The 18,159-nt window shown below is 38.1% G+C and overlaps 1 protein-coding gene across 3 annotated transcripts in view; it reads right to left on the bottom strand.

Annotated features, from left to right (window-relative positions):
* LOC129721545 (protein sprouty) overlaps positions 1–18,159 on the bottom strand; it is a 69,967-nt gene that overhangs the window by 29,028 nt on the left and 22,780 nt on the right. For 2 of the 3 annotated variants that reach the window (XM_055674247.1, XM_055674246.1), the window contains exon 2: positions 1,254–8,975. The exons of the other annotated variant lie outside the window; for it this stretch is intronic. In XM_055674247.1, the coding sequence (XP_055530222.1) occupies positions 7,142–8,896 (1,755 nt within the window). In that variant the 5' untranslated portion in view covers positions 8,897–8,975 and the 3' untranslated portion in view covers positions 1,254–7,141. Of the gene's footprint in view, positions 1–1,253; positions 8,976–18,159 lie in introns of those variants that run through there. 3 annotated transcript variants of the gene reach the window in all.

Raw genomic sequence — 18,159 nt, 5'->3', positions numbered from 1 at the left:
GCTAAAGTAGATTTTTCCTCAACTTTCATTTATATTTTGTTTGCCTTATTCTTATTTGCATCGGTCCCCTCTCTTATGTTCACTCTTTCCCGGTACACAGAGCGTCTTTCGTCTTTCTGTTGCTTATTATAAGTTGAGGTATTTTTAGAAAATATAAATAAACATCTTGTCCGTTCACTTTATTACTTGCTGCGTAATACACTGGGACCGAAAGTGCCAAGCTTCTTGTCAGAACATAGCTCATACAGGTACATTTGCACTTCTGGTGAGATGTATGAAACTATCACTTTATGAATAGAATTTTTGTGATTATTATTAAAATTTCGTAAAAGACCAAGTTTTCTTTTTATCGCTGTCATTGAAATTAAATTTGTTTTTCCTGAAACATTTATTTGATACGTTACCAAACAATTTAATATTAAACGAATTCAATATTTCATGTTTCATATTGTCTAGGATATCTTATGAACTACGGGTACTTTTTCCAACTACGAGATAACACTAAATTTCAATCTAAAGCTATTGTGTGTTTATCAGCGGTTCAATTTCCTAGTAATAGGCTGCTGTAGCTTGGCATCCTATATGATGTGTCTGGCTTAACGAACTGGGGTTGATCCTCGGGCCTTGAGAGTATCCAACAGTTAAGATCGAGTGCTGCGGAGTTCAGCGGAATATCTAAACTAGATATATGAAATCTCATCCTATATCATCCTACATCACCTGGAACAAAGGTTCATTGGATACTTTCAGGATGATAGAGTGTAATCACCTTCCCAGTTCCTCCTCATTCAAATGGTAATAATTATGGCGTAAATGCGCTATAATAATAATTGGACACGTTTTCTAGAGCCTTAATAACACTGGTCGACAAAAGCGAAAAAAGTGTTGCCCTAAAGCTGAAAATAGCTGCCCTAGGAAGATTTGAGTTTTTTAACTATTCCTGTGAAATTTGGGGTCTCTAGCCAGAGTAGAAATGCGTCAGTTTACGTCAAAGTGTCTATAGTAATTGTTCGCCGGATTCATCGCTTCAACGTTATTTTTACGAGAAAACTCATTTAGGTCTCTAAGAGTTTTTTAATCTTCTTTAGAACCGCTAATGTGTTACCATCATCATATTCTTCGTGTAACTGAGATTTTTTATTTAAGTAGATGCAGTTCTCTTTCAAAATGCTTAGATACTTACGAATTCCAAAAACCCCTCTCAATTACTAATGATAGAATGGACTTGTGATAAAACAATGAAGCAAATGTGATTTGAATTGGTCGTATTGTTATTATTTTTAACATTAGATAATAATTTTCAAAAAAAAAAAAAGAAAATAATATAATTATATACAGAAATTTACACAGCGTTTATGCAGAAGAATTTTCACCTTTATTTTCCCTTCCATATTGCTATACGGTTTTGCCCATCTCATCTCAGCGCATTTGGTTTGCATGCACATACGTAATATACTATCGCCTAGGGAAAAATCGTATGTTGAACTTCGTTTTTTTGTCATTCGAATAACGATGATATAGTTCGGTTTTATTTATTTTGATTCTCTAACTGTTCTGGTATAGCGGTTTCATGCTTGCCTGTTTCTTCCTTAACTGTTTTTTTTTGCGGTTTTTAGTAGTAGTAAGCCTTCTTACGTCAACTGATTTCTATATATTGGGCAATATTTTTTACTTTCTTTCGGTATGTCTTGATCTCTTGTCTATTCAATTGTTTATTTTTGTTTATTTGTTTATTGTTCATTACGAGAAAATTGAAGTGGTACCTTAGACTGGGTGTTGTTGGTGCAATTGTTAAATGAAGCAATGTAAGGATTATTGGAGTATTGTTTTTGAATATTCATACTGTTACTTTCAAATGTTTACAACATTTACCCTTGGATTTAGGGAGGCATATAAGAGGCTTGTGTTAGGAATTTGAATATACTTGACATCATCCTTGCTTTTTTGTTTTATTTCATCCATTTATTAAAAAAATAACAGCTTAGGTACAGTTGACAATGTAATGATTCCACTTTAGTTAATGTTTATATAGCGCTTCTTTTTTTCTTTATTTATCGTTATCTTTACTTCATAGTTTGTATTAATGCTGATAAGATTCTATATGTGCTTCGTTTGCTGTCTGACATCGAGATTTTGGACACATTTTTTCCATATAGTGTATCTTATTCTTGAATTTGTTTTTAACTGTTAAATTTAGAATGTTTTTTGTTTTGCTTGGTAATTTTTAGTTTCAACAGCAAAGTTTTCTCAAAAAGATTAGCAGATAAATATTCAACAAATAGGTTGTACGCCAAAGGATACAATCACTCTAGATTCTAAAAATTTAAATTGTTTCAGTTAAGTTTGTTCTCCTGTTCGCATTCCAGTTACTCACTTATTCGATAATATTCATTCTTCTTATAGTGTTTTCAATGTTGTTTTATTTATATTTCTTTTTCTGCTACATTATAATGCACGACTAGATAATACTGGAAATTAAATCCTATACGAAATCATTTTCTGTTTCATTTTCTTCACTACTTACTCGAGAGACTTTTCTATGCGAATTTTCATTTGAATCCTAAATTAAAAACATTACATTCCTGCGCTTCTTTGTTTCCTGTTACTTGTATATAAATGTCAACAAAAGCATTCTTCAATAATAAGGAAAAGAAGAGAAAAAATGCGAGGAAAATCTTTTTTTTTTAACTGTTCACATTTTACTTCACTTAGACAAGCGTACAAAAAGTCATAAGTTTTGGTTTGTCTCCATCTTGCAATTTTGTTTCTAAGGCAATTCAATTGTTTCTTCTCTTTACACAATGTTCACTTTGCGTATCATTGAAATAGAATCAAATGTTCCAATTTTTTTTTTAAAAGTACTATAAGTATTTCCTGGTGTATCATTTGCTTTTAAGGATTTCATAACGGGTTAATTAGGTACGTTTCTTCATTTTCGACTTTCTGTTATAATATTTGTATACTGTACATTCTAGTTCATGGTTGACGTGAAGCATGTGTTCTAGCGTAAACATTTGCTGCAGCAACTTCGTTATATTCAAGTGATACGATAACATGAGACCAATAAACATTCATTGTGTTCTATAAATTTTTGCTGCATTGTGTCAAACTTAGCATGATATGGGCGCTTTTTCATTTAAATTTAGCACGAGAATTTACAACATCCGCTTTTTTCTCATCAAACTCATATTCAAGTCTTGTGAATGAATTTTATTTATAAAAAGGCGAGAAATAAAAACACAGAGCATGCTCAGATCGGTCAGGGAGAAACCATTGAGGCAGTCGTCGACCACGTTGTTTTTTTTTTTGGTCCGCGAAAGCGGATGCGGGCAGCAATACATGTAGAAAGAAAAAGTGCAGAAATATACGAGAGGGTCTGTAGGGGCCTAGTGTTGTGTGTGAGGCGGCCGAATAGGAGAATGCGCTGTGTTTTGACTGTCACATGCGAGTGGCGTAAGCATTGGCGAGAAACAGGTTCGGGGGAATTGCGATGTGAGCATTTGCGAACTTCTGGCTGTGCTCATTTGGAAATCTACCTCGGACGGTTCAAGTAGTAATTATTGAATATCGACCGCGCAACGAAAACTGGTGCTGTTACAAGTTCTGTCCAGTATGTGATCCATCATATAATTCGCTACGTGCACTTAAGTCTTCCTCACATACAGTCATCTCGGACATTCCATCCAGAAACGAGACTTAATGAACGAAAATGGCAGTCGTTTCCTGTTTCTGAAAAAGTCGTAATGCTGCTGGGTGAATATGCTCTCTTTCGTAAGAGGAAATCTCCAAAGATAAATGTTCTACTTGAGTTAAGATTTCCTTCTTTCTTTCTGCGCACTAGATCTTTCGATGTCGTGCCATAGAATGTAGGTACTATGAGACTACGAAACATCAGGCCGCCACAGACCGAAGTGAAAAGAGGCAGACTTTCATGCTTTGATAGATTAGACAGGAAATTCTTTAAAAAAAACTGTACGATCGTGCGTACAAGGCACGTAGAGATCTGAAACCGGTACCCTAAATTTCTAATATACGGGGTCCCAAACAACGGATTGTTGTTATTGCTATACGGTCGATTCCATCGTTCGATGCTTTGCGCGACCCTTGAAAGTATTTTGACTCGAATTCCAGCTAACGAAGAAAGACACAAACAGCAGAAAATGTTTTCCTTCCAAAAATCGACCATTGCTGCTGACTAAAGATGCAAGCGAAGATAAGGAAAACGAATGAACGAACTGTGGATCACGGTCTTCTTTCCGCGACCTTCGTATTTTTGAGAGGCAGCAGATGGTTAAAATTTTCATTTCAGATTTCAAAGTACTTTGCCAGTTTTTATCGATTCATAGCCACGCTATATATGTATATATATATTTATCAGGAAGTGTATCGATGCACATAAATGTTACTTTTCTGAAAATTACTCCATCACTGCGAACAGCGATTGATTTGATAGTAATTTTATTGTATTAAATTGTAAGGTCGAGTCAACACAGCAAAATAAACAAATAATTCACATAACTGGAAGGTAGCGTTTCATTTTTTTGTTTTTAACAAATTCTTTTCACGCACATTGCTTCCCATACCAGCTAAAATATTATCTGCTTTGTATATTTTTGAAGCGTACATGTAGGTTATCACTGCCAAATAAATATTTTATGTCTATACACTATGTGTTCTCTCTCAGTCTGCTAGCACTGCGTGGCTTGAATTTGTTTTACACATTCCGTCTGATCGGTCAAGCCCCTTATGAAGGAATCCCGATGCTCGATTATTCGCGTGCTTTGATTATTAGCCATTAACGAAAGAATGTCCGATTGCTAGAACCACAGCAACACATTGGAGTGCCCCTAGGTTGTCACACAGTATGATTGCTTGCCTTACTGTCAGCGGTAATCAGCTTTTCTTTTGCGCGATGTGGTGAATGTACCACTTCAATCAGCGCTTTTATCAATTTAAATAACAATGAACTGATTTTTTTCACATCAGACAGCAACATGTACAACGTTTTTACCGACCACTAGTGCGCTTCGATCGGTCGCCGGCCGTTGAGCGACGAAAAGTACATTCACACTCGCCATCGGTTTTTGCCTGATTGGAAACGTGATGATTTTCGCATATTTTTCATGCCATAAATCGCAGCCCATGCCAGTCTGTACACTAACAATAACAACAACATTAGCAGCAATAATAATAAGACGTCGTCTTGTAGCGCTCGCATTCCAATCTACGTTCGATTGTGAAATAATTTGCGTGGTGGGAAACAATTTGTTATCAAGCGCTAGCAACCCTAAATATGCTGTGACGTTGCTTTTAATGTTTTACCAAGTATTTTTTCATTATTTGTTGTACAATGGCCAGGTCAATTGGGGGCAAACAGATCTTTTAAGTTATATTTTGAATGTTTTAACGGTTGATGTGACGGCCACATGTATCGAAAATGAATTATTGAATATTTGTTATTTCGGTTTTCCATCGTATCGAAATTGCTGCAACATGAAGCTTTTTGATTAGTACTATAGTTCAAATCTGCATGTCGTCCTCTTTTCTTCCTTAGCTGAATATTTTGGGGTTTTTACCGGTCTGAAATACAATTTGCTCATACCGGATAATGCTGATTTGTTTTTATTCTTGCATTCTTTCCTGCGTGGTAAATATTTATACAGCAATATAATTACACATTCTTTAAAACTCGCGCTTGTTTTACTTGTTCACTAGCTATCGCATTTCTCTTTCTCTCTTTAACACACATACACATTCATTCAAGCATTCACGTTAAACGCACTGACTTTGAACGCTCCTGAAAATATATTACAATTTTTCAGTTGTTGTTTCGCGTGCAGTTAAATATAAATATGTGTATGAATTTTCTGCTCAGTCATTCCACCTGATAGTTAATATATACATATCTCGCAAAAATGCGTCCATATCGTACAATTTAAGAAAATATTTCCCTCCGGTTTTTTCTCTTCTTGAGGTCGCTACATTAAATTAGTCATTTGGATAAATATGTATCTACAAGGATTTGTTCAGCTCTCTGTTCCAGTCCCGCTTACTAGCTTCGACTTATATGTTCTCCGGCCTATGTAAAAGACTGCTACCACTCTTGGGAGTAACTATTTTAACCAGAATCTAGCACCTAACCTTTCTACACACAGAATATCTTTTAGATTTCCTGGATATTTTTAAAATATCAAGAAAACAGTCATGATAATTCTGTTTTTTTTTTCGTATCGTTAAGAAAAAGAAGATACTTGTACGAACCAAAGCTATATTAGAAGTATTTCTTGATTTACAATTTTCGGAAATGCCCTATCTATAGTCCTTGACCTAGTTGATACGACGGCGGATAACAAGTAGCAAATCTGCCGGTGGTCTACCCGTGAGCTGTCACCTAAACACTCATTCTCTCATTTTAGTTTACGTTCTTACTTTTCAGGCGAACTATTGCTTCCAGTAGCGAAAGCGTTAGAATACACCTTTAATAAAAAAAACTCAATCTCTACGGAAAATTGAGAGATTCCCACCCTTAAACATTATAGTTATAATAAATTAGCGTTTGTTTTGACCGAACTTATTCGTCTTTCTCATCCCTATACCTTTCTGCGCATTGGAACACTAGTTTACATCCGATATTCTAGTTCTACCTTTGTTCTCGATGATATCGGTAATTTTTGTTACCTTTCAGGCTGATGCATTAGCGAGTGATTTACCGAAATTGAAAAGAGCAATTTCTTGTTTTTTTTTATTCTCCGTTTGCTTGCTTGCGTAACACAAAAAATAATTATTATTTATATCAAAAAACATAACTCAATAATAGTCTGCAGTCTTTGGTTAAATTATAATTAAAAAACATTTTCGCCCTTTTTCAATTCGTTCTTCTTTTCTCTCGTGCTGTCTGGCTGTACTGTGTCTCTATACTTTAGAAACGCGTGAGCTGCTTACTGTGCTGCTCGCGCCCGAGTTTATTATTATTACCACTATTGTTTACCGTTGAACGCCGGATGCGATAGTGATCTCTGCCAGCGGGTGAAGTTTTTCGAAAGCAACCGCAGCTTCATAGACGCTGTTGCCGCTACGCCATTTGGTCAGAAACGGTGTCGTTTCTGGGATTCCGGCTACCCGCTTACAGATACAGCATATATCAGTATTCCGGGCTGGAATCGAGTAGACGCTTTTCGGGTGTAAGATCGCTATGGTGATGATGATGGTGGTGATGGTGTCCTTTCCCGAAGGGGCTGGTACTGTTAACTGTCGAGAATTTGTTACTGATGGTGTTGCTATGATGATGGTTCGCACTATCGTTGCTATCAGATTGCGGTCCATTATGACCATTGCCACCGCCGCCACCGTAAGCAGTTCCACCCAGTATACTTCCAGCGAGACTGCCTCCACTCTGTGACTGACATCGGCAACCGTGTCGGGAATGTTTAGCGTAGCATTTGGCACTAAGGGCAACGCAGCCCCGCATGGGCCAGTAACACCAGAGACAGGGTAAAGCCAGGGATAAAGCACCAAGCCAACCCCATCGAGTAGTTCGTTTGTGCGGTAGACACGAACAGGGATCATCAGCACAGGATATAGTATCACCTTCTCGTTCCAATTCATGATCCTTGGAACAATGATAGTACAGTGCCTTAACACAACAGAAGCAAGAAGCGTAGTCGATGACGGTCTCTGCACTGCAGAGACATGTATTGTCGCAGAGCCATCGTGAGGGAAGCTGTCGGGGCCGTTGGCATTCTTCACATCGACACTTTTTACACTGCGGACAGGTGATGGAATTAAGTAGATCACCGTTTGCCGGGTGCAAATCGATGTCCAGCTCGTGCAGTCCGGCTGCCGGTGGGTCTTTACTGAACGCATTTGATACTGGTTGTTTGGTAATTGGCAATGTTGACTGTATTGTTGGAGACCCACCAGCGGACAGTGGTGTTGTGCTCGCTGTCGTCGTCGTCGTAGTCGTCGTATGTCCCAGTGGTAATAGATTTGGCCTAGGGTTGATAGTATTATTGTTAAAATTCCTACTGCTGCCATGCAACGTTGTAGCCGTTGCCGTGGATCCAATTGGCTTGCCAAGTGTCGACACTGTTGTACTATTGCTACTACTGTTAGTGCTAGGCGTACGTAACCGATTATTATTTGTTTGCGATACTGATAGTTGTCGATGTTGGGTTGCGGGTGAGTTGACGGACGAGGACAGCACCGGAGACGTCGCCGTCCTGGTGGGCGTCGTGGATCCAATAGCATGTTGCTGTTGTCGCTGGTGGTTCGTTGCAGGCGAGAGTCTACTAAACGGTGTATCGACATACTCGTTAGTAAGCCTTTCGTTCTCTGGTCTAGGTGCAGCCAGGGTGACCGGGGATGTGGCGGACGCGGTCGTGGTATTCGATCCGGTCGTGTCTATGCTAGGGTTTAAAATGCTCGGTATCGAAACTGATGGTAAAGCTGCCGGTGGACGTTGTCGTGAGAAGGTACTTGCTGGCTGGGCTAGACTATTATTACTGGTATTACTACTAGAAAGATGATTGTGGTGAGGATGACGATGACTGCTACTGTTGCTTCGGGTATGTAGCGGTGTCAATGGTGCTATTTGTGGGGCAGGTGGCAGCGGTGGAGGGTTTGATAAACTAATATTGCTACTAATGTTACGTGCAGGAGACAAGCTTAGATTTCTAGGTTTTGGTGACAGTTGCGGTACGTTGTTAAGACTTCGGTTCGTAGTCGTGCTGATCGTCGTTTTTGAGCTATTTGCTGTGGATTGATTACTGTGATTGTTGCTAGCAGCGACAGTGGCGCTCATTATGGTCGGCTCTGGAGCCCGAGGACGATGAACACGGGGTAAAGACTTAGGGGGCCGAGGAGGCGCCAAAGGATCGCCGCCATTTCTGCGATCCATGTAGCTCGATACACTAACGGCTTCGAAGCGTCTTTTCCAGCCGTGGTCCACCAAGATCCGTCATCGTTTCAATCGCCATCTACGAGAAAATGAGAGAAAAGAAAGTTTTAGTTATGTCGTGTGACCGATAACGGTGTCGCCAGAGTGCTGCTTGTTGTTCTTGTTGTCGATGTCAAATATTTATAGAATCCAAGACAAATAAACAGAGACGAAATTGATTACTGATATCGCCAGGCCACTTTTGGTTGCCAGACAGTGAAGCGTGATTTGAGCAGTCAGATATTGGGTTTCATTCACAGTTGTCCGACCCCCTGCAGGCCAGCAACATATTTTACGATCGTTAGCGACAGTTAGGACTGAATTGATGGGGTGATTTTCAGCGTGGAAGTCATATTAAAAATGTAACTTTTAGTATTTAAAGCAGACATTTTTATATACAAAGCCTATATATAAATGTTATAGGTATATAATTGCCATATATATTCCAAGCAAAAAACACGCCGTATTCATAGATTAATGATGACCGAGATGAATGGAGACGGAGGAAAGAGGGAATAAAAATCGAATCTTTAATTCCGGCTGCTAATTTTTTGATTTCTTTTCTTTCAGTTATTCGTATAAGAATGGAATGTTGAATGTCTAGTCTGTATATAACACCGTGGAAATGCGCGCGCGTGTCTGTGGGCATACGAGAGAAAGAGCGCGTAAGTTCGTTTGCCGAATGGATAACGAGTCCGGTTAATTATAAGCTATTCCGACTGGCGTCAGGAACATTATTGACTTAGCACCACGCCGGTACAGGTTTTTGCCAATTTTAGCAATTTCACAGCCGGTTTTTATGGAGTTTTTGTCATATATCATGAGGGGCATACTTATTTCTTTTTTTTGCGTGATAGGATTGCACAGACTGGCAAATAATGAATTCAACAAAATTGAACATTTACACATTTGTTTTGGCAATAGCTTTAAACCAAGCCAAATATTGTTGTTTTAGGATGCTTTTCATCAACTGCTCCTAGTGCTAATATAAAAGTAAGAGTTTAAATCCCAAAACATCGGATTAGAAGGATAACACAAAAGAAGCATGACTTCCTTAAAATTAAAATTTTAAACTGTTGCTTTTTCATTGATTTTTTTAATAGTAACCTTTTTCAGCTGAAAAACACTACATTTTTAGTAGTAGGTTTGATTTTCTTGAGAGTTAATGTTTGCCCATACTGGCAAGCAAACGAGATAGATAATTAAAATGGTAAAATAAATTTACACTTCATTGAACTCTTTGAGTTGAACTTTAAGCAACGCGGGAGCATCGTAATAAATGCTATGTATCTATTTTAAGGGGTTATATACCTTTTTTGTCGAGAAAAATGAGGGAAGTTTGAATCTATTTTTAAGTGCATAGCACCATTTTCATTGCATCAAAGGGGTATTTTTCTGAAAGTACAGTTTATCAACAACAACAAAATACGTTTGATTTTGAGATATACCAATTATTACTGGAGTAATGGCCGTTTTCCCGAAACGCTATTTTTTTTGCAGAAGCTTGCGGTGATCCTGATAGAGACTCAGCGGGTCAACCGAAATCAAAAAACTCATATTATTTCATTAGTTTAGAAGTGTGCCGGGTCCTTGAACGATCGCTTTTATGAGTATTTTGTTTTCATTGCAAATGGGAACGTTTTTCCCAAAAAATGCACGTTTTGAGCGCTAAAAATTGCATTAATTTTTTTTTTGCGGCAAAATGTAACTGTATGTTTCAAAAAGCGATCGTTCAAGGACCGGCGAATTTAATAACGAAATTTGAAAAAAAAGATGAAGGAAATCGGTTCAGTAGTTTTCCCGCAATCAGGATCACGGCAAAGTCATTTTTCGGAAAACACTATTCCGAGATAATCGCGTGTAAAGTTTCAAGTTTAGCTTATGGGGCCGTGGCGAGGCGCGCTGCAAATCGCTCTAACTTTCTTCCTATTGCTCAGATCTTTATGAAAATTTGTGAAAATGTTCTCAAGGTGTTGTATTTGAAGATAATACAATAATTTTTTTTCGGTTTTTTGAAAACTAAAAAGGTATATAACCCCTTAAAGCCTACGTTTCTAGAGCAACTCTGTTCAAAATTTCCAACCTCGGGTGCGTGCTGTATTTCTTGACTAAATTATCATACTACAAAATTAGTTTTCAATAAGGGTGGCGAACCAGTTTTCAATAAATTAATCTTCAATTGACTTTCATTAAATAATTTTCTTGAACACAGTTCGGTATTTTCCGATTATTTTATCCGATAAAGTTGCATGTTTTTTAAAGACTATAGTTTTTTCCAGAATGGACTTGCTCACTGCGCTCAGTATCGTCAATCTCTTGTGAGATATGCCCTGGTATTTGCTATATCCCGCATTTCTATTATTAGCAATATACCGCTTGAGCACTGGTATGCTTATCATTCATCCGTGCTTGTGTGTAATATGATTTTACCCTTACTTTTACACGCTTGCTGATCTACTATACCGAGCCTCGTTCCTTCCGCCAAACATCGACAATTATAATTCCCTGGAGAAGTTTCGTTGGGCATCCTTCTGGCCAAATTTAATATAAAAGATACTTATTTTGTTAAGAGGAAGTCACACTAAAGGATTATAGAAAACTCAGCGTTAAGGAAGGGTAAGTTGTGAAGCAGCCTAAGAATAAACCCATGCTTAAGTTCTTTTCGACATCGAATTGCTTCTTTCAAATTCTATTAGAATTTTGTTAGAAAAAAATGTGTTAGATGTGCTAGAAAAAATATGTGTTTTCTTGCCATTTTCTTAGAAGCATGTACTTCTTTTCTTGCCCAAGTCTTCAAAAGGCACCAAAACTCACAGAAATGATTGAAAAGCTCTTATCTTTCTAGGACAACAATTTTGAGCTTTAGGGCAACTTTTTTTTTCATTCTTTCGTTTTTTCCAGTTTGACTTCTAAAGCAAAATCTTTGTTTACCAGTGTTATTCTACTTGGTTCGGTCTGGTCGCATGCCGACCAATTGTTATTGTTAATGCTCGCTAAAAAATCAATAAATATTTCTTAAAAAATATAAAAGTTTCTACATGGAAATATATTTAAAAATCGTTTCAGGTTGTGGAATAACTTGCCATGAAGTTTTTTTGTTAACAACATTTATTTGACACGGCACAATACATAATAAGGTTTTTGGAGCCAATTATATCTAGTGACTTACTCTCTGAAAGTATCTCATAAACTAAGAAGCAAATTTTTTATCGCGCAATCCATGAAAAATCAAAACATGAAAAATATGTTAATGCATATATCATTTAAAATGCTCGTATTTATGAAATAAAATGAAAATTATAAAACTTCTACTCAAAGCCATGGGATTTTGTGTGAATTTATCAAACTTCTACTTAAAGCATCCGTGTTTAGTGGTGCTTAAAACTCAACGTTAAATATCATTAGCTATATTTAATTTTATAATTTATTTGTTCACGACAAGCGCGAACCACGTTTATCACAAGTTTTGAGCCTGTGACTAAATTCCCTCCTCATATCTTCAGAAGTGGGATAATCCTCAATTATACCATCAAAACTAGATTAATTCTGTCCAAAATATGTATTTAGCTTTTTTGTTAATTTCAATAATCAGTCCAAATTTCGATGCATTGCTACGTCAATGAACAAATTTTTGGTCATTTTTACACAAGAGATCTAATCGATCCGTTATTTTTGCCTGTCCGTGGACAGAAAGCACAAATTCTAGGCCAATATAATAAGACAGTGAGATGGTCATCACGCACCTCTCCTTCATTCATTTCTTTATTTAAGATTCCACTGGCGAACGTGAGCGGAATCACAGAATCTGCTAAACAGATTAAAATTTAATGAAATATTACTGACGCCACCTTAATAAGAAAATTACGACCGAAGTGTGTGCTGTGCTGCCATCGGGAATTGCACACGACAATGAGAAGTGACGGACGTCTGCGACACAGATATACAGACGTAGATCTATGTGAGACGTTCGGTGACAGGGCGATGGTCAGAAGTAGCTACGATCGTCGTTTGCGTTGTGTTATATCGTTGTGAATGTGAATTGACACTATCGAATGCCACTGTTGTCGCCGGCGACAAATGTTCTTTGAAACCAGTTTTCGATCGCCTGTGTAGGGTAGAAAAATTGCAGGAATCTATCCTGCCAAGACTCAACGTGACGGTACAACACAATCATGGAGGGAAAAAAACATACGTCCGTCTGTTTCCGTGTCAATTTCAGTTAAAAGAGGACCATACAAATTTTAATAGTTTCATAGTTTGGCAGGCTTAAAACTGAGTCCGAACGAATTCGATAGGGAGGCGAAGGTCGCGGATTTGGGCACGTGCGGTGATGATATTTTTTTGCATAAATGAATGAATATTTCCGCCTGTTTACAGCCGGCCTTTGGTTGTTTGCCTGACTGTAACAAGATGTGGCTGAAAGAAAATTGTTTTCTATATTTTCTTATAGGCAGGTTAGTGGTAAATCTGTATGTAGGTAGGCCACGGTCTCGGATAGTTATTGCAATTTCTGCTATTCATTGCGCGGATGCTTTTCGCATAAGAAATTATCTGCAGCAGGATAGCACACAGATCAAGCTATTTGTAATATTTGTGTATTCTAATATGTAGTTCAATATAATTTGTGCACCAACATAGAAAAATATATGCACTGTTGAAGCTAAGTGAGAAAGAAACTGGTTCCATCGCAATTACTTATATATATAATCAAAAAATAGTGTAACGTAAAAATTGGTATAAATGAAAATATTTAAAATGTGTTGGGTTTGTCAAAACGCTGACGTAACTACATGCGTTAAATAGCCATAGCCGTCATTTCAAAGATTTTTATATACACAGGGCGCTAAATTTTCTCTGAATAGTGCAAAAAATATATGAATACGGGGTAATCCTGTCGCTTGTCTTTTCTGTTCGGCATCCGCTAGTAGCCGGTGTCAACGCTGTCCAAACAAATCGCGCACTGTGGGTGCTGGATCTCGAGAAGAGCAGGGCGGATTTGCCATGCGACATATACCAACCTACGTCAATGAACAAATGTTTGGTCATTTTCACACAAGAGAGAAAAGTTTGTTTCAGCGTCTGCCAGAGAATACACATTTCATTACAGCCGAAAATAAACCCGAACCAGATTATTTTTTGTATTTCTGCGCCGACATCAAGTGTTTATGTAAATATATCTTACTAAAACTTACTAGGAGTAAACTAACAAAACAGAGAATAGCCAGACAGGGGGGTATCGTTATCAATGAGGTGTATATGATGATGTTCACCTGGGAAACTGACATGTCTTTGTTACATTGAAACTTTGTAGAGGCGTATGCGGTCGCCAAGCACAGATACCCCACTTTTCTTTGGTGACTATCTCGGTTGGTGGATGCTGGCAAACGCATTAGCTTTCCCTACGAGCGTGTCATACAAAAACACCGGAGTGAAATAATACAACAAGTACTGGCTCCATTTATCGGCCCCCGCATGTCCGCGTTTTGGCATTTCTTTCGATCTCCGTTTCTCGATTGTGTTACTGATCCACGCGATTTTACTTCGGGTCGAAGACGACGAATTGGATTCATTATGCGTGGGTATTCGATGGTGGTAAACAGGATGAGTGAGTAAATATTTGACGAACACACTTCAACGCCCACGACCATGCGCGACCACTATTTCGTTCAGGTTTACCTGTTGCTATCCATTGGCAGCAGGGATGTAATCGAAAGATCGCGCACGTGTTCAGGTCTGGCCGGCTTGTTTCTTCACAGTACTCTAAAAGCTCGCGGAAGGAGAAAGTGTCTATTGAGGGAGGTCAAATAGTAAGGAGACAAATGGAAGTGAGGTTAACGCTCTGCTTAGTGGTCAACATTGAGTGAAGTGGTTACAACATTATTATGCAGGAGTTTTAGTGAAAAAAAAAACAAATTTTTCTTGCATTGTTTCAAGAGTTTTGAATTTTTATGCTTTCGCTACTTTTGTTGTAAACATTTACCGTTTTTACCCGAAATTTGATTACTTAGAAATAACCTTCACTCACCAAATATTGACTATTATATTTTTTCATTCAGTTTTTATTTTGATACAGTATGCATTGCTGTATTTAAATTTATGACACAACGGAATTTAATAGAAAATATGCGATTCTTTAGAGGAAAACTTCAGAGTAACTTATGCAAATTTTAATTTCAACAACATTTTAGCTACTTTCAAAATCAGTAGGAATTTGGCAAGGCGTCCCCCGTCAATCAACGAGAGTCATATTTATGACACTCTCAGTTATGTTCAACTGCAGAAAAGTAGAAACTTTATTAATTGTCTGTTCGTTTAAGCTATTTTATTTTGCTATAAAACGTTACAACCAATAAAGAATTGGTAAGAAAAATGTTGGTTCAGTAGTCAATGTTCTCACCACAGTGTGAACGAAGTTGTATAAAATTTGTGTTATTTTGAGAAATCATGCACAAAAATAGCATTGAAACTATATTTGCACAAAATATGTGTTCCATGTTAAGTGAGCTGAAAGTGTGTTACTAAGCAAAATGCGAAAACTTATTCAGGAATGCTGAAATGGGATATTCTTCTCTAGCCGCCTTATTCATCTGACATCGCTCCAATTAACTTTCGCTCGTTCTTGTCCATGGAACATGGCTTGTCTAAACAAATCTAAATGGATGGCAAAAACTAGTGAGAACGATGACAATACTTTGAGTCACGTGTAATAACATTTTCGAAATAAACCATAAAACGAAATAAACCTAGTTACACATTCTCGTTTTATTCACCTTGTATATCAGTAGAACTTTTCATTAATTTTTAATAGTGAACACATTTTCAACAGTATAACAGTTGAGTTCGCAAGTAACGCGATATAAAACAATAATCGCTTATGGAGATTTGTTGTGTTTCTAAAAAACTCTAAACCAATGCATTGCCAAAACACAGCAAAACTGCATATTCATGCCGAAAAAGTATGATCATTTTCTCGAGACACACTACATAAGGGGTAACAAAAAAGACAATACTCGAAAATGACTAGTCTTTTTAAGGAAATAAGATGAATACTTCATTCTTGATTTCTAGGGATTTTCCTCTTCTCCACCCGATCGTAAAAATCCTCTTCTTCACCGGAATTTCATTGATCTTGTTGGTTGGCAAACACAAAATCTTTGCATTCATCGAAAAAATAGAATAATAAAACACCGTTAACAGGCAGACAGGCACACATACACACCCGTATTCGATGTACAGAATGAGATCTCAGGGTGAGTCTGTACACCGTGTAGGCTAGTCTGACAGATTACCGGTAATCGTAGGGTGGCCAACATATGACTACATTCAATTGCAAATGATGCCTTTTAATTTTTAATGCGTAACATGCCCCAATTTCGACAATTTGTAGAAACAGTCCTTAGAACTGTTTCACATATCCAGTCACCCTAAGCTGTGTTTGAGTGATGGAGTGAGCACCAACGAAGCTAGATGATACTTCTTCATCCATGGACAGGTATATTTTGGCACCTCTTCAATGCACTTCTGTTGCTTTCTGCGCCAGTTTTTTTTTCCACTGCGTGACGCATTGAAAATTGTATCGTAACCGACTGGTACCGGTTTTATTGATCCTTTTGTTCTACTTCAAGTACTCGGGTCATTGTTTCAGCTACTCGCCCACAGCTGGAAGATACCGCTGACCGACCCTTCTCTCGTTTTCTTATACATATTTTCGTTTCATGCCAAGAATATATTTCCTCCTCGCAGTTGAACAAAGCCAACAACTTAAAATGATACCTTCTGGAGAGGTGTAATTATGATTATTATTGAGCAAATAAATCCCATTGGGTGTTTAAACTCTTGAAACTTTGCTCGGTAGTTCATGCTGCATAAGCAAAGAAATTTGCATTTTTGTGAACGAAACAATGTGTCATAAAACAAAGATACTTGAAATACTACCCCCCGTTGTCCGATTCGCCCAACTTGCCACGACAAAGTACCGGTTGCCATCCGCCAGGCCAGGGATGGATTAAATTTTACGACTTGACACACAGTAGGTCTTCTCTTCTAAAGCCAGTTTTCGAATTTCCTGAAAAGTGACCTCATCCGTACCTTCTCAGGTCACGCCATACGATATCTGAATAGCTTGCAGGTTATACTACACCTGATTCAGCATGCCCTCAGCTGCCTATGCGGTGAAACTGAATCCAAATTCTGCGTGTGGGAAAGGAGGGATGGCGCGGGTTAACTGGTTTGAAAAAAAAAGATCGCCTGTCCCAATCACCACCACTGGCAACTGGTGTGCCTAGGTAAAATGTATTGATTACAACTTGATTTTCGAGCGCGATCCAAAAATTGAAAAACGCTGCTTTTGTGACAAGTTTTGAATTACAGTGAAGCATTAGTGGACGTTACTAACTAAAATCTAAACAAGCCCAAGTGTCAGGGTTTGAACATAACCGACCGTCGCAGTGAATGGTCTTTAAAGCAGATCATATAAGTGGCAGCAAAGGTTTCCAAATTTGAGATTTTTAATCCGATTGAAATCTGTCTATCATCAAATTAAATTAGATTCCCGCAGCCAAACCTTTGCTTAGGATGGTTGAAATGAGACGCTTGTGTTACAAGTTATGTTTTGTTGTCATCCGTAACAACTTAAACGTACCCATACATCGGCATTGCTCCTTCAGTTTGACCATACTCGATGCCTTAGGACAGAAAGAAGAATGAAATCTCATCTCGATCATCATCATTCGTAATTATGTCCGCACGCTACAGCTGGTACGCAGCTGGTGAACATATAGGTCGTGGGACGGAACCAGTGCATGGGGCAACGTATCAGAAGAAAAGCGCAAACAACGCGTGCGTGTTTCTTCCAAAGCCTCCTCATTCGTTGTTCGGTGTTGAGGATCATCCGATCGCGGGAGACGTGGACGTAACTACAGAAGCTGATTTCCTCTCGGACGTGCTCTGTGTAATACATGGAGTAACTCTGCCGGAATGACCGCCGATGCTCAATCTCAAACGCATTTAGCAGCGAAGAAGAAAACTTTTGTATGAAACTACCAGCGAAGGAATAAAGGTTGTTATTACGCTCTCCATCATGACGAGTGCCCGGGTTTCTAGAAACAGGTCGACAGTGAACCTATGGTCTGCAGATAAGCAAGGAAACCACTTTTAGCGAAAAGACGGATTGACGGGGTTGGGAAGCGAAAGCTAAAGAAAACAACAAATAACATAACGAAATA

Source organism: Wyeomyia smithii, chromosome 2 (assembly GCF_029784165.1).
Source record: "Wyeomyia smithii strain HCP4-BCI-WySm-NY-G18 chromosome 2, ASM2978416v1, whole genome shotgun sequence".
NCBI classification, from domain to species: Eukaryota; Metazoa; Arthropoda; class Insecta; order Diptera; family Culicidae; genus Wyeomyia; species Wyeomyia smithii.
Note: the sequence above shows the minus strand (reverse complement) of the source record. Positions and strands in the feature narration are given on the sequence as shown.